At 38.3% G+C, this 23,879-nt stretch overlaps 1 protein-coding gene across 2 annotated transcripts in view; it reads left to right on the top strand.

Moving 5' to 3' along the window:
• pawr (PRKC, apoptosis, WT1, regulator) overlaps window positions 1-22,733 on the top strand; it is an 88,644-nt gene extending 65,911 nt beyond the window's left edge. For both annotated transcript variants that reach the window (XM_030150194.1, XM_030150195.1), the window contains exons 4-7: window positions 2,151-2,185; window positions 9,058-9,184; window positions 15,604-15,708; window positions 21,360-22,733. In XM_030150194.1, the coding sequence (XP_030006054.1) occupies window positions 2,151-2,185; window positions 9,058-9,184; window positions 15,604-15,708; window positions 21,360-21,446 (354 nt within the window). In that variant the 3' untranslated portion in view covers window positions 21,447-22,733. The remainder of the gene's footprint in view (window positions 1-2,150; window positions 2,186-9,057; window positions 9,185-15,603; window positions 15,709-21,359) is intronic.
• Window positions 22,734-23,879: the final 1,146 nt, after the last annotated feature.

Genomic DNA, 23,879 nt, shown 5'->3' with positions numbered 1-23,879 from the left:
AAAATAAATAAAAATCAATATTCATTTGTCTAATATTGATTACTTGACATAACAGGGTCAATTCTTCATTAAACATTAATATTTTCATTAATGTACATGGTGAGAAGCTTTGTGGAATTTCCCCTTGTGGGACAAATAAAGGCATATCTAATAAAGGCATATCTTTTGTGTCTGAGAATCTCTTCCATGTCTTTGCAAAATTGTTGTAGTGAAACTGAACAGATTGAAATCAATCAAATCAAAATGACAAAACATTTTGATTTGGGACCCTATGAATGGATCCAGGACATCAGTGGCAATTCCCAGCAATATTAGATTATCAGTATTGTATAGTAAATATAGGATACAATCTAACTTTGTCTATACACTGTAATGAAAGTGTAACAACATGTATTTTTGGTTCTTATTTTTATTGTACCTATGTAAATTTTTAAGTGCATACAGTACATTTGAATAATTTGGTGAGCTTCTTCAAAAACTGTGAACTTTGAAAGAAACTGGGTTCATTTTGGTACCTGGCACTTTGCCAGCTTTTTAGACCCAATAATAAAAGACAAATTTAGACATAGTTACCCCCAGGATATACCGAATGATGACCTCAGATAAATGCAAAAAAAATTATACTCTTGCTCTGAGCCATCCCAAAATTAATACATTTTTAATAAAATATTGGGGCCAAAAATAGGACCAAAATATGGACATGAAAAGCTACCTAGGTGTCAGTGCATTTGATCTTGAAAACATGGCTTGAAATGGTCTTATATACCGCTACAAGTAAAGACACTGTGTTAAATGTGATGATCCTCGTGTTTTTTCTAATCCAGACATGTGCAGGTGTTTTCATGATTCTCAGTCTTAGTCCAGGGTTCACGTGTAACCCATCGTGTCCACTTGCATTACATGCGGAACCTGCCCATTTAAACACAAATAAATCAAGTGATTTTGCAACCGTGGTCATTTTTGTGCAACACTCTGCCTTGCATAATTATAATTAGTCCAATTCCCAAAATGTACTTGTGAGAGTTAAAAGCTATAACAAAAAAATAGTGTTATTTTCGTGTCCCACAGTGCTTCCAAACTTCCATCATCTGGTTTGAATTTTTAGCTCCCATGTCCAGTTTTTAGGGACCAGTTTCATAGAAGCACCCAGTTACTAAACTTTTTCTTCTTTTAATCAGCAAACCTAATGGATTCATCTTTAAATACAAAATATAGTCGCTTTCAACTGAAGCTCTTGAACCTTATGCATGTATGAAATCCTATGAATATGTCTGAAAGGAAATTCATCAAAGTGCTCTTAAAAGTGCTAGTCCAAGTGGTCTATATGCACATATCGGGCATTACTGAACATAGTCTTCTCTCCATCCTCCATCTTTGTAAATCCATCCCTGCCTGAGCCCAGGGAAGAGATGATTGTCGGGGTTTCATCCACAGCTAATGGATGATATGTCACTGAGAGAGAGCGGCTGATGCATGCTAAGACTCCGTACAACATTTCCCTTCATACACTAAAGCCAAGTTTTCTGATAGATTGTAGCAGATCCAAGGCTCCTCAATCAAACCCAGGACTCTTCTCTGCACAAGACCTAAGGAAAGAGATGATGTGTATTCATCTCACAGCGGCTCTGACACACGCTTCATTTTTTCAGAAGAGGTGCTGTTTTACCAAAGGGGGTTTTATTGGAGCTGGATAGATCTAAACAACCTTTGGATCATACAGTAATGGGAAAAGAAGATAAACACGTACCTCTGTGTTGCAAAACAAGATTGCCTTCTTTAACTTGGGGCTGTGAGTGTCCTGCTGAACTATTAACTGCAACAAAGCTCATCTATATATCAGCTCAGCAGATGCGATTCACGGGCGCTCATACACAACCTTAAGGCTTTCTATAAATGTTACTCCTGATAGATTTCTCTTATCCTGTAGATGGAATCTTGTGTTGTTCCTCTTTAGTGAGCGAACACGACCCTGGGCACATGCACACAAAAGATGATACCAAAAAACTTGTTCTGATAGCTACACTGTCTCTGAACTGATTTCTGTTTTAGATGAGACTTAACAGACCTTATCTATGAAACACTGATGGTGTAGTTTGCACTCTTACCTTTCATTTACTTACATTTGTTGCTTTTTTTTTTTTTTATTTCAGGATACTCCACGATCTGGGAGTGGCCGCCATAAGAGGTGAGACCCTTATCTGCCTTAATGTCACAAGTTATAAGCAACAACAGTATCTGGGATAAGAAACCATTCAGATCTGTATTTACGACAACAGGGCTCTCCCTAAACTTTCAGAAAACCCTGTCATGTGTGCATCTTATGCCATGTTTTTCACATTTTTATGGTTCAAGGATAATGACCATAGTCCACAGGAAACAATCTGCAGAACTTGTCCAGAACATACATTTCCACTTTTGTAGCTGTCAAGTGGTGTTGACAGAATAAATTGCAGTTTTTGGTCTGAAAGGTTTATAGTTAAATACGGGCTAAGGGTTAACACAGCCAGGGTTGTTTTGATGTGGCAATAGCTGTCAAACCCTTTCTTTAAACAACCTTTACAAAAATTTCTGTTTTTGTCTTTTTATTTTTTGTTCTTGCTGTTTTCTCTGCTGTGATACGAGAGATGACTGTAGAGAAAACAGGCGAAGAGAGAAAGGAAACAAAAGGAAATGACATGAAACTGAGATTACCTGGACCCAAACAAACAGCACATGTCATCTCATGGTGAGCAGTCAGAAGAGGCAAGGACCTCAGCTCCAAAGTGAAGGTAGTGCAAAGTCTAAAAGCGATTACAGCCTTTAGAAGCTGCTCCAAAATGCCATAATCCCATTGAACTTCCCTCTGAAATGACAGTCAGTATTTTTTCCAGGAGACATTCGTCTCATTTATTGTGTTCATTAGGTCTTAGCATCATTTTATTGAATTAAACATACAGTACTGTGCAAAAGTCCTAGGCAGCTTTTTAGCATTGTTGTTTTTGCAGGGTTGTAATGTATTTGTTTTTATTTCTAACAAGAAATATGCACAGAAATATGTTCACAGTATTGAAACACACACACAATAAAATCTGAACTAAACAGCTTCTCCACATAAAGTCAGTATTTCATGTGTCCTCCATTTGGATTCAGTAAATTTTCTTCTCTCTTGGGTCCACTGTCTGGATGTGTTCTTCAGTAGTTGTGTGTTATGTTACACACCTTCAGAATGTTCCAGAGGCTTTCATTGTCATTTATTTTTTCTATCTGTTTATCCCTCTGAAATGCACGACCATCAGGCCTGTAACGATGCACAAAATTTTCAGTTCGGTACATTTTCGGTTTTCAAAGCCACGGTTCGGGTTTTTTTTTTCGGTTCGGTACAGGAAGAAAGAAAACCCCTCAAAATGTCTATTAATGCATTTATGAATTTTTTAACATTTTTCCCCCAATTTTTGGAGACAATAGAATATAGAAAAGCAGGAATAATATAATTCTGCTGCTGCAAATCAAATAGAAAATAAAATAAATCAGTAATATTACTAAATTTATTTTAAACACTAGTATTGCACTTTTCCCTGAAAGGTAGTTTCGAACAAACAAGAAAAATCTAATCACAGTTCTGTCAGTTCACATTCTGCATAAAAATAACAAAAAAATTCCACATGAAGTGCAGCATTAACAAGAGGGTAAACTGGTATTCTGTTTAAACAAACTGAAGAGAAACACTGAAAACACAATGAACCAAATTATTTATTTTAGGACAGAGAACAAACTGTTTAGGCCACTGTGTGTATTTGTGTGTGCCTGTGTGCACAGGGATTTTTTTTTTTTTTTTTTTCCGGAGCCGGGGGGTAGGGGGGTCGTGCAGTTATATACCTGGGGGTGCGGCCCATAACTAACGTAATGAATGCTGTCGTGAAACGAAAGTGAAACTTTGCATACTTTCAACATTCTATTTATTCCTCTATTATACAGCGTGCGTGATAGATAGACAGACAGACACACAGACAGACAGACAGACAGAGCTAGTGTAAGTGTTTTAGAACTACCGTAGTTCCGAGGGGCCAAACAACGTCCGTCTTATTAACGTCTCTTTCCTCGTTGTTGTCTTTCACCTGAACCTGAACTGATCCAAACTGGTCTGTAATGATGGTGGAGGGTCTTCAGTCTCTTCCTTCCAGGTTCACATCATATTTGTTGTTTTTTTTTAACCTTATATCAACTGCTATTTCATATTTCGGGTCAATGTGTGCTCCTTTATTAAGTTCGTGTGAAACTTGCGCGGATTTAAAGTTCCGCCTCGAACAACGTCTTTCGTTCCTTTTTCTCATCATACTGTGCCGTTTAGGTACAGCTGTGTACCGAACCGAACAGGTGTGTACCGAAACGGTTCGGTTCGGTACGTGTACCGTTACAGGCCTAATGACCACACATACGCATTTCTCAGTCTTTGTAGTAATACAGCTGGAATACATAGCAAATATGTCAACATTATTAAAAACAGAAATGCATCTTTGCAAATCTTTGTAGAAATAGATACACAACCATACAAAAACAACAATGCTAAAGGCTGCATAAGATTTTTGCACCGTAGTGTATTTTTTCTTGACAGCTTGACTATAATTGTGGTTCATAAGTTACACTAAAAAGCCTGTAAAATGAGTGGTCACACAGAGGCTTGATGAAGTTTACTATTTTGCCACATCAATAAGCTAGCATTTAGCATTAGCTCACCATGACTCTCAACACAGATGGGTCTGATGCCTCGTGCTCCTGCACTCCCCCCTCCCCCCCACCCACCCACCCAAACCCACCCCCACCCCCACCCAAACTCACAGTAGCTCTGTCCACTTTTTATATGCAGACTATGGCAGCAAGTCTCCTACTGTGCTACACCCACAGCCCTGGTTATTTTTTTTTTAATCTAATACTACGTTCAGACAGCAGGTCTTAATGCACGATTCTGATTTTTTTTGTGAAATCCGTTTTTTTTGTGTGTGTGCTCATTCATATTACACATTAAATACGATTTCTATCAGTTTTAGTATGAGCTGAATGTGACCCTGAAGTGACCTGCATGTGCAAAGAGGTCCTGATGTAATATGTGACCACACAGGCACACCCTGTGTTTGTGGAAGTAAATATGTTTTTCCCCTCACTCCTCCTCCTTGGACACAGAATTGTGATGTTTGTTGCATTTCAATGATGTAAAGGTCGGATAAATGCAACCAACCATTCAGACTGAAGTCGCATTGCAAAATGTCAGATACGTATCAGATTTAAGACCACATATGAAAGTGGCCTGTGTCAGATTTGAAAAAATCAGATTTGTGCTGTTCAAACTGTCAAACAGATCGGATACAGGTCACATATGGGCAAAAAAATCGGATTTGGGCTACATTTCCCTGCAGTCTGAACATAACCTGAGATAACTTTAAGCCACTTATTCATTTGTTTTGACTCCCAAACAAGTTTCTTATGACTCAGCCATTGGAGTGAAGACATTTTAATTCTTTTTTTAAGTCTTTTGGAGTTTTCTTGAATTTGTATGTTTTCTATTCACCCCATTCAAAGAGTGTCTGAAATATGCCAATTTTGAGTACAAGAAACACTCTTACTTAAGTGTTTTTACTGATTTGTTTTTGTTTTACGTAAAATTGGCACATGAATTTTTGAAATACATGTTTTAAGCCCATTTGTTTTTACACAACAACCAATTTTTCGCTTGAATTTGTATGAATGTAACACATATCAGTGTCATTTCTGCTACTTAGGAATTCACCCTCACATTACAACAACATACAAATCAACTTTACTTGTACTGAAGTCCTCTGAGTCTCTGTCCAGTGTGTGTTTATTCTGTAGTATTTGTGAAGTCGTGGCCAGCTCCAATAGCCAAGTTCACCAGCTGACATTCAATCTGGACATATAATTATAGCTGCTGCTCTCATCATCTGGCCTGGCTACACTTGGACGCTCCGCTGTTCTGCAGTGGGTAGCCCACCAGGTGGGCTGGACAGCACAAGATGGCATATATGGTAACTGTAGACGTACCTGTCGCTCACTAAATCCCCATCCAACCCACATGCACTTTATCTTTTTGTGTCCTGGTAGAAGAGACTCCTTTGCACAATTGATCCCTGCTTCCCACAGAGCTTCTTATGTGTAGTTATTTTTAAAGTGTGATGCAGTGTCTGTACATGTTAATCTTTCTGCACTGACATCATACCAAAGTTGAATCATTTTAATACCAGGAAAATACTGACTCTTTTTTGTCAAATTTCAGAAAGATTACATTAACACCGCTCTTTACAGGTCCAATGTGTTACATAAATAAGGACTGGAAATAATATATAAATGATGAATGATATATATAAGTTTGCTTAGTGTCTGATCACATGGCATTAAGAGTCATTGTGGGGAGGGGTTACCTTTTAGAATAAGCTGTTTTTGTCTTTTTCAGTTTTTTAGCAGGTGCAATTTAGATTAAGATGTAGTAATGTTATACATTTGAGTGGTGACCAGAAAGTTTTTTGATTTTTTTTTTTTTTTTTTTAAATTAAAGTTAAGAGACCAATTGTACTTAGTTCAATTTTATGAAGCTGCTGAATTTCCAGTTCGGTCACGAAACTGTTACAGGACCGAACAGAAACACAGAAGCAGCTGTCATCCGTTATCTGACCTTATTGCTCTATTAATTCAGATAAACAAACACATTTTTTCGCAAAGGAGTAATTGGAGATTTGCCACTGAAACATCATGAATAAGTTACCGGAAACACTTATTTGGGTCCTATTAAACAACCAAATAAGTTTGTATCTCAGTATTTACTAGCCCGTCTTTGATTTTGGTTAATAAATTTGGATTTCTTAGATTGAGATTAGTTTATGCAACACAGCTCTGCTTAATATTCAGTGTGAATTTGCTTACATGAAGTCTGGTTTTGCAGAACTGCGATTATTAGAACTAGTTTTAGATTTGGTTATCCCTTGTTGGTGTAACCTAGCCTAAAGTTGATGCGTCAACATGTTTTACAGTATGGAGGAGGGGCATATATTAGAGCTGGGTAGGGTGCGAGTCAGATGGATGAGTCACTATGTGTTGTTTCAAGTATATATTTGATTTATTCAGTGTTGACACTTGAGTGTGTTCTGAGACATTGTTGTACATGTTACTGGCTCTGCTGTCTGTGCTTCCTCCTTCCTACCTGCTGAGACTCCCAGGAGTGCATGATTGGCTGAGCTTCTCTCTCCCTCAGACCTCGTCCTGCAGGGTGCTAATGGGCCACGGTATGATATTTAGTATTGAGGCCATGGATGTTTAGGCTTGACTTCAACACCTGCTGGGCACCTAGAGTTCTCGTGTGTGTGTGTGTGTGTCCGTGTGTGACCAGGAAGATATCTTTCCACACAAGACGACATACATGTTACACACAAGCCATGTCATTGTTTAGTTTTGGGCTCCTTTCTGGGTATCTCGGCAAAACGGTGTGTTTACGGTCACGTTTTGTAAGGTACACGTGTGTGCTGTGTGTGGGCAAGCCCGCAATGGCAAAAGAAGAGTTGCCTTGAGGAGCCACAATGAGAGAGACAAATGAAATGCACTTTATCTTGGCGTAGGTGAGCACAAGGGCGACGTTTCAAGGACTCCTTCTTGATCAAAAGCGATGGCCACAGCAGTGTTGCGCTCTCGCTGACAAAAGGCGAGCATAAGCCGTTGGTTCTGTAAATGTCAAGAAACACTCCCTCTGCCTGGGTGTGAGAAATGGCACAGAAGTCTAAAACTAACAAGAGAAGAAGGACTGAGTTGGATTAAATAGAAAGAAAACACAGAGACAGAAGTTCTTTGCATGTCAAGGTTCATATTTATACTGCGTCACTGTTGTACAGATCAAGGTAACGTTATAACACAACATTAACTGTGTTATGAAAGACCATATTTATGACTCATGCCTTAAATACATCAGTTTGTTTAAGGTTATTATGGAAACTAACAAAAATCTTTTTCAAGGAGTATTAATTGATTATATAGATGTTTTTAGTCACTGTGAATTACAGTCCATGAACATAGAACTAGACATCATTAAAATGAGGGAGTTTGCACAAAGAGTATTTAGTGTTACAGTACAAGGAAACTGTGAAGAGTTAGTATTCTGTGAAATGAGGCAGCCAGTGATGGTAAATGTCTGATTTTTATTCAGTCAGTGTGTTTGCAAATGTAAAATTCCCTTTATAAGTGACAAAAGAATCAACATGTAGTTACATAAACAAATGACACACAAAGTCCATTTTAGCCTTTCTGTTTATTTTCTATATCATATATTTAATTGAAAATTAATATTTTTTTCATATCTATATCATATTGAGATTTTACAGTAAATTATATCTTTTGACTGATATTGTCATCGTTCAGTCCTGCCTCTCCAATGTCGAACTTGTAAGAGGTGAATAGGTACATTTAGCAAATTTTGAATAGAGTTGGAGTTCAGTTGGTAAAAAGACATTATATTTGTGACTGGCTCAGTAAGAGTGATTTGATTCCAACAACTCATTCCAAGTTTCCACATCAGTAATTACAGAAATACGGTTAGTAAGAAAATAAACTGCACATGAATATTCTTTCCCAGCTGCTCCAGAATCTGTCTGTGAGGAAGTGAATATAAGATAAGTTTAATGTTCTGCTTGAGCTGCATATGAACCTTTTTTTTCTCCCTTTTTTTTTCCATAAGCTTAGTGACGCACACATTTCTGCTGCCAGTCTTCAACCTATTTGAAGTTTTAATATGTAAATTGTTTTTTAATCAGAATCCTTTTTGCACCAAAGTTTCAAATCCTCAACGGCCTTTTCTCCATTAATGGAATAAAAGGCAGAGGGCTGTTAATAATGCATGTCTAATTGAAAGGGCAAACAGGCAAAAGATAGTCTCACCTGTTCTTTTGTAGATGGATGTGTCATCCCCTTGAAGTGTAATAATGTGGGTATGATTCATGCCTTCAAACATCAGTTTGAAAGCAATTGTGGGTGCTCTGAAAAGGAAAAAGTATAGTAGGTAAAGTAGTTTGTATGTCTTTGAAACAGCTCTTCAGGACCAGGATCTGAGGAGGAGGTGGGTGGAAACAGCAGACAACGACACAACCGTCACAGCAGAGATGGAGGAGCTGCTGCACCAGGAAGTCTGGAGAAAAGGATGGAGGAGCTGGAGAAGGTAGACCTACATCTGATCCTCCCTTTAGTGCAGGTTTAGATGGTATGACCTTAGTGTGAACATCCACCAATACAAGTAAAAGTCAGTTAAGCTCCAATTTAATGGTGCATTTGTCATTATCAAGTGGCTGAAAAAGAAACCAAAACCTGTAATTCCTCCAATGGCCACTTAAAGAAAATCAAAAAGGGAGTTAGTGATTATAGAGTCATGTTAAAATATCCAAATGTAAAACAAAAATAAACATGTTTACACCCAGGTTGAACAGTATTTGTTTTCCTTAAAAAAATTGATTTCATAAAAGTTGTTTTGTAAAATTTGCGCACTAACTCTCTAACTAGACAATTGTCTGTGGTGCATTTTTGTTATCTTTTACATTTTTTTTTTTTTCTTTTTAATTCAGAAGAGAGACATCAGGTCGCACACTTGAACACAGCTCAAACACACACAGACATCCTAGTGACAGTGGGCAGTGTTCACATTTAGGACCATTTAATGATCTGGAGGGTGCAGGAAAAGTACTACACTGTTAAAATACTGATGAAGAAGAAAACCCTGCATTTCGTTTCATACTTAAAAATGAGAAGTGAGTTTTGTATGGTATTTATTTCACATTACTATCAAAACAAAACGAGAGTTTATAACAGTGACATTGTATTACGCTGTCCTACTAAAGAATATTAATTATGTACTAATTACATTGGCCTACTGTGAAAATGAGAAAATGAAGCAAATGATTGCTGTCACAATGTGAAGCATAACCTAAAAAATGAAACGGTAAGATTACAATTAAATTACTAGATTAATAAGCAGTAGTGGTAATGATAAAATCTTAATGATACCAATCCCTATTATTAAGGCTTAAAGTTATGCATAATTAAGAACGCGAGGGCCTTGAATAACTGTGTTGTCATTACATTAACATTATTGTGTTGAGTTTTCACCCCTTCTACCATCAAAAATCAACCTAGTGTTGGTCAATATGCAAACCTGAAACAAAATAGTGGTCCATCAGTCAGTGGGTTTTCTGCTTCTTTAACACAGTCAATGGACTTTATATAATTCTGTGCATTATGCTACTAAGGTATAGAAAGGAAACTGGCTGAATAGTCTTGCCTTTCTGATCTGTCACTACCATATACTAGTCCACCCACAACTGCTTTGACTGACTGAAAGCCTCCCTCAGCAGGACTTTGTTTAGATGAATTTCCACTTTGAGTCTTTTCAGCAACTGCCTGACTTCATTTTTTTTTTTTTTTTTTTTAACCAGAAACGGCAGCTTAGCCCTGACAGAAATTATCCTCATTGTTATTGCAGAGATGACCTTTTACTGTGCAGATATGTCTTTTCCTCCTACTCACTCCTGACAGACTCTCAACCCTGCACTGCTGCCACTAAAGAGACTCAATTCAGAATCAAATGTCACTTGTTTTTCAAAGAAGTACAGCTGTGGCTTCAGTGGCTTTAGTGTAACATGTTTTTCAACACATTTGGTGAATTTACTTTGTGTTACGGTGCACATTTCCTAATATTGCTTTTCTGGAGGAGAGACACTCCTTTTCAAACAAACTTCAGGGTTGAAGTTGAATCCCACAGATGTACTAAACAAGTTTGTTTGTGATTCTCAATAAAGATCTCCCACATGAACACCTACTCCCCAGAGGTCAGCAAGCAGCTCAGATGAATGAGAGGAGCACCAGTGAATACATGTGAATAAAAATATTGGGAATTCAGGTGTTTGATTGCTAATCCAGACAGGGCTGATAATATGATAATGACATGTCAATTTTATGTTGACATTAATATCATTGAAATCAAAGTTTTTATTTTATTTTCAGGATTCGTTTTGTCCAAATTGTCACACTTAAGAAATGCTTCAGAGTTTGTTTTGACTTAATTTTGCACAACACTGTTTTTTTAATCTTTCTTTTTTTTTTTTATTCAAATTTTTATTCAGAACAGTCTCATAACATATTACACAGGGCATCATAGGTCCAAATTACACTGTTCTCTTTTTTTTTTTTGAAAAAGAAAAAAAAAGCATGTCAATATTGCTTACTGGAAGGAAGAAAAAAAATAGAGGTAACTTGTGAACCTTTGTTGCATGAATATTGTCATATGAACATAGACTTTGCAGTGCGAAATATAACAGAAGAGTAAATTGTGAAAATCGATGCTTTTCATGGTCATCCTACTTTGTAGAACAGTAACATGAAGAGTAATAAAGATTATATATGCAAACAAACATATTTACATTTACTTACACGCACTCACATTTATCTGCATGTATAAATGATTGTGGATGTGTCCATGAAACGCACACATGCCAAAAATAAGGAGTAATATGAATAAAGTAAAAAAGTAAGTAAACGGATAATAATAATGATATTAACAAAACTGTACATATAGCCAACCACACTTCTAGGAAATAAGACAAAGAAAATTATATATAATTGAAATTTTTAAATGTTGTCTCTAGATTTCTGCAATATTTTTCACATTCTGACCGTGAATTATCATTTTAAACCACAAGTAACCATCTTTTTTATTTAACTTTCACTCAATCAGCCAGTAAACTAATAAGAAATATTGACTGATTGACACTTATTGTTGCTATTGACAAGAAATGACACGAACATTTAAAGTCTGTTCAATTCAGTTTTGTTGTATATAGCACCAATAATAATACATGATTAACTTAAGGCACTTCACAAGTTGAGATCAAGGACTTAAAGTGAATTTGTAATTTAATAATCTTTCTCAAACATGCAGGAAGAAGAACATAAGAATTCAATCAACTAATCAATCAATCAATAAATAGAACAAAAATGAAACACCAACAGAAAACAACAAATACGGTGTCTACATATTCAGAAGGGAGCGGAAGGAAGTAAACACCTATTTAGTCCCACTCATTCCCCACACAGAGAAAATGCAGCAAATCCTCTGGGAGCAAGCCAGAGGTGACAGTGGGGAGGAAAAACTTCTTTTACAGAAGAAAAAACCTCTGACAGAACCAGGCTCCGGGTAGGCGGCCATCTGCCTCGACCGGCTGGAGTTAGTGGACAGAGGAGAGAGAAAAAACTAACAACATACATAAAATCAACAGGAATGGAAAGTCCTATAAGCCGTACATACATATGATGTGTCCTAATATTTCTGTCCATATAGTGTATCTACATTTTTAGTTTTTGACCCAGTGTTGCACCCACTACTTGAGGTTTCCTTCAAGAGAGATGTTTGTTGAGAAGTCTTAAATATTTACTCCCACCAGACTTGGTTCTCAAACTTTTCAAGTCGTGACTCTGCAAAATAATTATGTTGGTGTTTGTGTCGTCTCTGATGGTGCTGGGTCATTCAGCTCTCAGCACCTCAATGAAAAAACACTGGTCACTCCTAAACTGTCTGGGTCTCATTGGGGGCTGGTGTTTATCCCCTGTATATTGTAGATTGACTGTATTTGGGTGGTTTGATGTTTTTTTGATATCTAAATATTTTGACATATGACTGTATGCTGAGCCTCACAGCTAAGAAAGTACAGTAAACTAATGACATGAGTACCGATAAAGATTTGTGGTAGTGAGCATAGTACTGAAACTGAGCTGAAGAGATCAATAGGTAGATATATAAACAGTCAGGACACTTCACCTAGCTTTAGTTTCTTATCTGCCTTGGTTTTTATGGTTATAAATACAATTTTTGGTCCCATCTTCTCACACACACTGTCGTAATTCACAAGAGCAACAGGGAAATGACGGGGTGATCAATGAAAGGGGCTAGAAAGTTGCTTGTACACACCTCCTCCTGCTGATTGAGCAGTTATTATGAGCTCTGATGAAAGGGTTACTTTATCTCCAACTCCACCCACAGCAGAATTCTGAATATTGATTCAGAGTTGGCGAGAGGCTGAAACAAAGGTGATTACTGGCTGCATGTCCAGGTGTGGATGTGAGATATGAGTAGTTCATGTTCATTTGTATGACAGAGAAGCACAAGATGCACAACCATATCAGGCTTTGAAAGGGTTTTTGTATCCTACCACCATACAAAGGACTGGCTAAAAATCAATATCCACTGTACAATGGCATGCTGTATTTGTTGCAGCTGTTTCATGCCGTGGTACAGTACATTCCCAGGGATCTGAAACCTCTTAAACCTACCATAACTCAACAACAAAAAAGCAGTTCTGCAGCTTGTGTTGTTTTATCACTATGGTGTTTTCATACATTTTTTAGATGCAAACTGACAAATGAGCCAATCAAAGCTCACTGGCTGACAGCAATTTAACTTTGTAAAATCACCACTGCAGTGGTTCAGAACAGACTGATGAAACACCTTCAGGTTGACCTTTAGAAAAATTAATGAGATTTAACAGATTCTGACTGAAGTACTGGTGGACTGGACACTTCTGATCAGAGGCGTTAACATCTATTTCTTTTTTAGAAATTTAATGATGTGGGCTCGTAAATGTTCAATTCTTCATCAAGGTGGAGGGGATCGAGAAGATTTTGACCTGAGTTGAGCCGTTGTCACTGATAAAATACAAAGTTTTATGTATTTGTCAATTTTTATGTGTGTTATCACCAGTATTGATGTGTCTCATCATAATTACCTCTGCCAAGGAGGTTATGTTTTTGCCAGGGTTTGTTTGTTTGTTTGTCTGTCCGTTAGTGTGCAACATAACTCAAAAAGTTATGGACAGATTTGGATGAAATTTTCAGGGTTTTTTGGAAATGGGATAAGGAAGAAATGATTAAATTTTGGTGGTGATCCGGGGTGGGGGGGCCCACGGGGGGGCCACGTTTGTCTGTCCGTTAGTGTGCAACATAACTCAAAAAGTTATGGACAGATTTGGATGACATTTTCAGGGTTTGTTGGAAATGGGATAAGGAAGAAATGATTAAATTTTGGTGGTGATCGGGGGTGGGGGGGCCCACGGGGGGGGCCACTGATCAGCCTTGGCGGAGGTCTGCGCTCTCCGAGTGCTTCTAGTTAAGTCATGTAATTCTTATTCTGTAAACAGTTTTAAAAAATCAGATTATTGTTTAGTATTGCTCTTATAAATGTAAGTGAGTAATATGTTTGTGAAGATAAATTTGTGTAGTGTTAACAGCTAAGGCAACAGGCATGGTCCACTGTGGTCCAGTGAATGGATTTTAGCACACTCGTCAGAACAGCTCCCTCTTTTTGTTTATGTGTATGCACACTTTGATAAACACACTTGTCAAAATCTATTTTAAAGCTGATCACCAGAATTGGCAATGTTTTGTAAAAACATTCTTCAGTGTAGGGCTGCACGATTTCGGCCAAAAATAAAATCCAGATTTTTCTCCTCTAAAAACTCGATTTCAATTTTTTGGTAAAACTACAAAAGACAACAGAAGTCGGCATGTTGGTTTTGTGTGCAGCCCACAATGCAATGCACTGCTGCCACTCTGGCGTGTGATGATGTTTGAGGTGCTGAAATAAGTAGGTTGTGCTGCCGTCTGTGACTGATACTGCCTTCAGGTAAAGTTTAAAGCTGGGAATGGTTTGGTCTTCATTGGAAACTTCGAAGCTGTACTTCTCACTTTCCTTAGCAAATGCCATTTTTGTACTGGTGTGTGAAGACCAAAGACTGTGGACACCACTCTCACAATTAGGAGGTGGAGCCTACAGTAGCCCAGAGCCATGAGAGAGGTGAAATTTGATTTGACAATTACCCTTTTTTAAACATTGCCCTAATTAAAGAATCCGATTTTGATTTAAAATCGATTAATCATGCAGCCCTGCTTCAGTGTAATGTGTTTTCTCTACCTTACATTACCTGTAACAAGTAGTTTTCCATGCTGAGCATATTTATGGTGTCTACATTATACACTGTGCCTTTCACTGTACATGTTTCACTGGTTTCTATGGAAACTGTTTCACGCTTGTCTGCATCATACGACAGAAAGCTGGAGTAAAACTGGAAGTCCAGGTGTTATCTTTGAACCAGGTGGGATAAAGTGTGTTACTTCAACATATTCAGGTTCATCTGGGGTCTTTTCTCAGCTGAATGCATCTGCACTGAAACGTCCTAATCACACGCTCCTAATCTGGCTCTTTTGAATGCAGAGGAGAAGTGTTTCCTCTCAGAGCTACTTCCTGATGTGTAAACCCCCTTCCTGAGAACACCATTGTTGTAGATTGTTAGGTTTTTATTCTTTCAGTCCATACCCAGGGCATGATCTTACTCAAATGTCAGTGATCAGTGCTCAGAAATACCTCAGCCAGCCTTCTGAGCAGCTTCTTCCTCACATAGACACTGTGGTATTGTACTGATATTATGCATAGCGTTGTGAGCATTGTACCATATGTTCACCAAAAAGTTCAACAATTACAAATGGGGCAAGGACTTTGGAATTTATGTAAACATGTTGGTTAATGTTGTGTGTTTTCAGGAACTGGCCAGAGAGCGTCAGGAGAACGCTCGGCTGCTGAAGGCCCACCAGGACAAAGATGACCTCATTGGGAAACTGAAGGAGGAAATCGACTTACTGAACAGAGTGAGTCCATCCTGTGTCATTTTCTGCTGCGGTGTGTGGTATTTAGAGTGTTCTTTGTGTTTTTTCATGTGTGGGCCGTTAGTGGGGGTTGTAAATTATCATTTGGCATTTTACTGGAGTTCTGTGTAATAGCTGTGTTTTTCTCTGCGGTTGATTAGAATCATTTATTTTTGGATTTAAAGACCTGTGATGAGCATATTTCCCAAGTAAATATCTGAGCCGCTGAGTTTTCCATTTCCATTTCAAACACAAATGAAAATCACTTGACATTTGAGCCTCAAAAGTTATTGTCAGCGTGGCAGGTGACACGTTTATCTCCCATTGATTTATCCACTGAAAGCAGATTTGTTGTTTGTGACTTTCAGGCTCTATTGAAGTCTATGACAAATAGACCATTTCTGTTTCTAACCATTTGTCAGCTGAAATTTCAGTATTTTCAGTCCTATTCAACACACACTTGGAGAACAACAATGCTGTTGTGGTTCCATTCTTTGTGGGTTGAACAGGGATTGTTTTCTTGAATAAAACACAAAAGAAAAACGATCAATACGTAGAAATTGCGCAGAGGCAGTTGAAAGAAAATCAACAACCATTGCTAAAACTCTCTTTCAGGCAGATACACTGTGAGAGACATGCTGATGATGAGGGGAATTTGTCAGCTTTTCCAATTTTTCTGCTATTTCATATTCAATACACCGGATCATTACCAAATCTCATCTAACCAGATTGGTCTTATCAATCTATCTCTGTTATTACAAACTATCACCATTTACAATAATTCTCCTGTTTCCCAACAGGATATACAAATAATTATGCTCATTGTAGAGTTCAAGACTGATCAGAAATGATGATTTTTGGACATCCGCAATGTAAAAATGTACTGCTTTGTGTGTTTGTTTTTTTTGTGTAAATTGTGATTTTCTTTTGAGCTGTCTAGTTATGAGTAATATATTCAACTTATTTCACATCAGTTAATATATGATTATATCCCTTTATGTTGGAATAAATTCTGACGCAGTAAGGAGGGACCTGTAAGTCCTTGTCCTTGGGAAGTTAAGACATGATAAATATAAAACTTATAATGATAAGTGCTTCTACTTTATGGTTACTATTAGGAGATACGCTGTGTATTGTGTGAAGTTTTTGTTGAAGGTTTTTGAGAGAAGCCATCACACTTTCATTTCACAGTGAGGTTAACCTACTCGGTAAGGGTCAGGTTTGTTTTGGTTTGGTCCCGTTTCTCCCTCTCACTGCGGTCGGGAACGAGAGGTCAAGGGAAAACTCACGTCGCTCACATGCCTTTATATTCATAACCTCCCTGAACCCGCAGACTGTCAACAATTCTCCTCCTCTTCTTCTTCTGTGTTTCTGGTTTACGGAGGCTGGAGGTAAAATACAGCTGTTGTCGGCCTTTCTGAAGGGGAACACAACGGGAGGGAACGTTTTCAAAAGACTTTCACATCTCAAATATTCTGAGAAAATAAACCATAGCCCTCTCTTTGTAGCCAGTCATATCAAAAACAGGAGATCAGCAAATACAACAGACAGTGATATGTTCAGCAACGAGTCAAATTAATACCGCTTTGTTATCGTCTACTCTTTTATTATTATCATACATCCCACACAGCTCTAATACGAAGGGTGTAATAATGCAGGAGACGTCACGCCGATAGCATCGCATGGACAGGAAGCTGGTCATAAGAGAAGGGCTTTATGTAAGGACGGTTGGTGTGTTGATAGCCATCAGAAATGTCCCTGAGAGAATCTCCTGCAAGGCCTGATGGGAAAGCAGCAGATAACAGCTGATCCAGTCTGGCGTCATTGCAGAAGAAGATTGAACCCTCAGTCACTGTAGAAGTTTATTCAGGAGAGAAAGAAAAGATAAAGCTTAACTCCTGAACCTGTATCTCCCTGTTGATATACTTTGAAGAGAAATCCTGTCCTGAAGATGAGATCTTCCTTCTTCCTCTGTTAAAGACAAAGCGTTTCCAAAGGTTAATGTAAATCACTGACGGTTCATTTGTCCGAACACAAGGCCTATCTCTTTGATCTGAAAACATCATTGACCTTCTCTCTGACTTTTTGAATTCCTCCAAGTGTGTTCAGGCGGATTCCCAACAGCTATACGATTGTGACCGTGATGACCGAGAAACTAAAAATGAGAAATGTCACTCTGGTGAGACAGCACTTCAGCTTCTGAGAGCCTTTGTCATTACTACTACTGTAATTGAAGCTGTTAGTGTCTAATTTGTTGCTATCAAGGCACCCTGGCTAGATGAGGAAACCTGGCAACATGTAATGTAACCCTCAGCCAAGTGTTGCATTTCAGTCCCTATATTGTCAGATTATGGCAAAAAGATGCCATATGAAATATCAGGATGTCCTTTTGAATCCTGTCACTTTTTGTATGATGTGAACCAATATGCTTTGATGCCTGTTGTGCAGAATATGACACAGTTCCTCACGTGGACTGAGCTGTGAGTGTGAGATTGATCAGCATCTCACACTATAGATTTTTATTCATATAGAAGTGAAAGGATCATAGTTCATAGCAAATATAGCTATACATGCTTTGTAAAGGCAGCAGTAGCAAAACAGAAATTATTTCTTCAGAAATATAAGAAAGTTGGAATAACTGTGATGAAATGTTAGGAGTAAGTTCAATAACAGTGCGAAGAGCTCAGGCCAACACCAACATCTCAAGGTAGTCCTCAAAGGTACGGAAACCCAAAGCCCTGCTGCTTCTGATTCTGCACCACTGGGCTTGATTTCAGAAGTATTACAGTCAATGCTGAGAGGCAAGTCATTTTTGATCCTACACATACTGTATGTTTGTCAGTTTAAAAGATTTTAGATTTTACAAGTCACATTTTGTCTCAGTCTGCATCAATATCCTCCCGAGACCTGGCAATGCATGTTTGTCCTCTGTAGGGGACAAGAGTTTCACAGCTTTAAGTAAATAAATAAATAAAATGCTGTCTGTCCACTGCGAAGGACATTTCATTAAAAAAAAATTCATAGCAAATGTATCTGAAAAATCTCTTGCATTATGCTGTTTCCAATCAAAGCAATTATTTGATGTACAAAAGCTAAAACTTTTATTCTTCTGGGTCTCGGGACGATATGTGAGTATCAAGAGCTCACAGCAGAAAGTCACAGCAGTGACATGAGCTTAACTCTGTTCACAATCTCTTCTGATTCGTTGAAGAAGTCTAGTGTGTACTACCTTCACCATGACCAGACCTTAGTTACTCTCACCTCTTTTAATACTTTTACAGTGCACTCTCAGAGATTAAAGTAAAATGTGCCATGCTTTCAGCCATTTTGGTGTTTGGTGAGATGTATCACATATAAATGCTGTTCCGTCTGTGTTGCCATGGTAATGCTACATGACACTTGTAAGCAATATGCACATCAAATACATCCACATAACAAGACGAACATCACCTAGAAGCTCAACAAAACTAATTTTTGGACAGTAAACCACAACTCAAACAACAAGCACTTAAATGAGCAAATGTCTAAGACAGCTTTGAGACCAGTGAAGATCATGAATAATATCATGGAATAAAAGACCAATGACACAGAGGAGAACAAACAGATATACAAATTCATTTATTCCCTCTGTCATAAGGCTGCTGAATGAATTAGGGTTGTAGGATGCCTGTGTACTTACTGTTACTTCCTTTTCTTCCCTCTAAGATGTTGTATGCTGCTGCACACATGCGTACTTATGATTGCCTTAAGATGCTCATACTGACCATGTGTGTATGTGTATGTTAATGATGTCTGAAATGTCAATGTCTGTGTGTTGTTGTTTTTTACCCCTCGGCTGAGGGGTATGGTAATCGTTTTGTCGTCTGTCTGTCTGTCTGTCTGTCTGTCTGTCTGTTTATTCAACAACAAAATTGCATTATCTGAAGAACACACTGACATATTTGCACCAAATTTATACTGTGGATGCATCTTGGCATGGAGCAGCAGTCTATTGAAAATAGGTGACCTTGACTTTTCATGGTCAAATGGCCTTGTGCAGTTATAATATCTGAGTACTTTCAAATATAAGTATGTATGTAATAAGTTTTACACAAAGACAATCTAATCTAGATTATGGGGCAGTAACTTTCAACAGAATCTTACACTATGTTTGGCCAAGGGGTATTAAAAGTGCACAGCATGTTATTTTTGTTTGGGGTTTTTTTATATTCTGTTCTAGGGTCCACTGAAACCATATTGCAGACTGTTAACAGGATTGCCTACTGTTGGATAAATAAGCTTATCTATCTCTCAAACTTTACACAGTAAACGGTACAAATAGTATTTCTCTACCACTAAAACTCACTGAATGAGACAAACGAGGAAAAATATAGCTTGCATTATGATGTGATGATATGACTTTTGTCTTACCTTTGCTGTTTATGCTTCTGCCATAGGTTACATTAAAATGATTCCGGCTAGAAACAAATGACCCAGGTTTAACAGTTTAACACAGAGCTAGATTTTTTTTTGCTATCTTTGCCATAAAGCTCAACTTTGTTGGCCCATTATTGTATGTATAAATAATGGCACAAGTCAAATGGGATCAACAATGATTAGTCTGTCATCCTTGACACCCAGTCATACTTTATCCAAAGTCATGTCCCATGGACCACCAGAAGGGGTAGGACTGCAGCTCTGAAGAGGCGAAGTCTGTGGAATTCATTTGGACCATGTACAGTGTAATCCTAAATGTTGGCATCAGATGCACTGTAACAGAGTTAGCCTAAGGCTCATGTTCAGCTGCAGTCCCTCAGCAGTTCACAATTAAGAAGTAAATGGATAGTCAGAAAAGCACAAAGCAAATTAGATGAACAACATACAACACATAATGCAAATGAAAATGCACTAATACATCACAGACCCCATGTCAGCACCATGAGTATGTTTGATAAATTGTTGAGAGAATTGTTGTTGAGTAACAGAGAAAACAGAGAAAACTGAAGAAAATGTGACTTTTTTTGTAAAATATAGCATTAACTGAACATAAACTAACTGAACATAATCCACCGTCACTTATCAAACTCCATGGGTTTTACTGGTGAATCAATGTTGTAGAAGATGACAGTGTTTTCACAGTAACTACAGAGCCTCTGAACATCCAAATGGGTCATTTGATAACCATGAAAAGATGACAAACTGTATTTTACACCAGTTATTTACATGTATTGATAGGATTAGTGGATCAGCAGGTATTAAACAGTTTAGATCGGTAGATGATTTGGTTGACGTGGATGTTTGGGTCTTTATGGGTTAAAGTTACGCATAAAACCACAGCGCTTTATGATCTGGTTGGGACACAGAAAGCTGCAGGGTGCAAAAGGGTTAATCTTATATGGGAGTCAATCTTGTTGATTCAGAGAGTTGAACTGAAGATAAACAAGGTAATGGTACACAAGACACAAGTCTAAATACTCACAGTAGCCTACAGTGATGGCTTTGCATTGGCTTCATTATCTGAGGACTCTAGTGGTCTAATAACTCTTAGTCCTGCTGCTCCTACCAGGTAGTATAGTAAGACATGAGTGAAAGGATCATGGCATCCATGAATGTACTGGCTGAATCCACATGTGACCAGTGCTAACCCCAGATGTGTCTTCTTTACCCTCTGGCAGGACCTTGATGACATCGAAGATGAGAACGAGCAGCTGAAACAGGAGAACAAGACTTTGCTGAAAGTGGTTGGTCAGCTGACGAGGTAGAACCACAAAGAACCCGGACCATTCCCAGAAGAAACCCCCCCCCGCTATCCTCCTGCCCTGGGTCAAGTGCAGCAGCATGGGCTTTTACCTGTTTATTCTGTCTCTGTCTCTGAGGTGAAAGCGTAAAGAAGTCTTACTCAGTCTCAAAAGCTCAAAAATACTTCCCCCGAGGACAATTTATTCCTTTGTTGTGAAAGCTGGTCTTGGGGCTCTTGTTTTCTCATCATGACAGCCTTATCCTCATCATCTGTCATCTTATACATATTTAATATGATGTATATACTGTAGGTTGATAAAATTTTTGCAATTTTAATAAGGTCTTAAAAAGCAAGTAAAATGAATGTATGTGCTGTGCAAAAAAAAAACAACCCTGCACACAGCCTTATCAAATCTTTTCAAGGCCTAGAAAGCCCCAGTATGTAGATTTCCACTCGGCAGATATCCAGGTAGTTAAAAAAAAAACAAAAAAAACAGCAACACTCAAATGGTGTCAGAGGCCGAAGCTGCTTGTACCAAATTCAGCAGAATCAGTTAAACCACCATCAGCCAAAGTGGACATTGTGCCTTGCAATGCATGTGAAATTATTATTTTTTGTTAAATCTCTAAAGAAGCGTTAAAGCCTGGTGCTTTATGAATGAACCTTAGTGCCAGATTTCCTTACTTGCTTCCTTCCAATAATTTCTTGGTACATTCAATTCCAGTGGATGTTTTTATTAGCCTGAATGAAGTACAACACCTCCAGATTAATTGATACAGTTTTATTCTTTCTGCATTTCAGTGGTAAGTATTATACCTGTCGATGATAAATTGTTGCCCTTTAGCATTTGTATATTTTTTAAAAGCTTTTTTTTTTTTTGCTGTAATTGGTTTACAAGTTGTGTTTTTGCGATATTTGATAGATTAGCTGCTCTGTTAATGCGTGGAGTGAGCTACAGTGCATATTTTGTATAATAACCAAATGAACTGAAGGACTATACAATTGAAATGCATCTTTGTTTACTTAAGGGAAAGACTCGACTGTTAGAGAAATTTGAATTGTGTTTCTCTATTTACATCCGATCATTCTATTCCGCTGAGGAGCTGTGCTGTTCACGGAGCACCTGCATTTTACAAATAATCTTTAGATTTTAGACAGTCGCCACACTTTGACGTAAACACACATCTTTTGGGTTAAAGACCATCCCCTCGCAGGCAGACATCACAGGCTCATCTGTCTTTCCATTACATTATGCATGTACAGAAGATTAAGTCATTTAATAAAAGTTTGATTATCTCTCTCCTCCTCAGTCGACTCGCTTGTGTTCATTAAGACTAATTTGATGTGATGATACCATGCCACTGAGTCGGTAATGTAATGTGACGGTGGCGGGGGGTTCGGTTCCTCCGCCTGGCTCTCAACACACACACTCATACACACACAGCAGTGATGATTCAACATGTCAATCATGGAGCTGACTGCATAAAGGCCAACACCGTGGGACATGAAGCCTCCATCCACCCGGCAGAACTCCTATTATACTATTGAAATGATCCCCTCTCACGGTGACAGACCTGAGAGGGATGCATCTATATACCAACCATATCGAGACTAATGTCAACTAAATTTTCAGATAATGGGCTCTTTCAGCTGATGGAAAGTGCTGGAGGCTCTTCCCGTTATCCCTATTAGCATTTTTATGGAAAGTTGTAGGGTTTGTCATTTGCAGTAGTCACACAGAGGGCAAAGACAATTCATATGTGCATTTATTTTGTCCTGATAAGCTGCTCAGCTGCTTTTACCAGCGGAACTAGAAGTGTACTAGGTTCACACACTGTCTGAATCCTGTCTGTTGAAGTCCAAGGCTGGAAAACCCACAGGATGTCAACAGTTTTCCAGATTCAGTATTTGTTTGACTATGAAAAGGTGCACAGTGCTTTGTTATATTATAAACACGTATATATTGAATACTAAATAATATATTATGAAAGTATATATCACTCCCAAACACAGGCTTTAAGGTGCAGGAGACTTTCATGACCAATTTTTCATCAAATCTGTAAAACCTCAGTCATACCCGAAGTATCAGGAATCTGTAAGAGTCTTTCTGTCATTACTCACCTGAATCTCTTGCATTACAGTGAACAATTTCTTAGTGCCATCCACCATAAACAAAACGTGTTTACAAACAGAGCCGGGAGGTAACTCGGGCATCTTCGGAATTTTATTGCGATTTGCATTGTGGGAAACGCCGGTTCGTGCTGCTGCCTGGCAGTGGCAGCTGCTACAAACACGAAGCGGAAACGGCAGGAGCTCCCTTCCCTCTATGCATATACCTCCCGCCATTTCCGCGTTTCAGCCATTTCCACGTCGTGTTTGCTTCATCAATATAATATCATATGTGGGAAGCGAAGGCCCACGCTGCCGCTTCTCACAATACATGTCGCAACAAAAT

Source organism: Sphaeramia orbicularis, chromosome 12 (genome assembly GCF_902148855.1).
Source record: "Sphaeramia orbicularis chromosome 12, fSphaOr1.1, whole genome shotgun sequence".
Classification (NCBI taxonomy): Eukaryota; Metazoa; Chordata; class Actinopteri; order Kurtiformes; family Apogonidae; genus Sphaeramia; species Sphaeramia orbicularis.
This window is presented reverse-complemented; position numbering and strand designations above follow the sequence as displayed.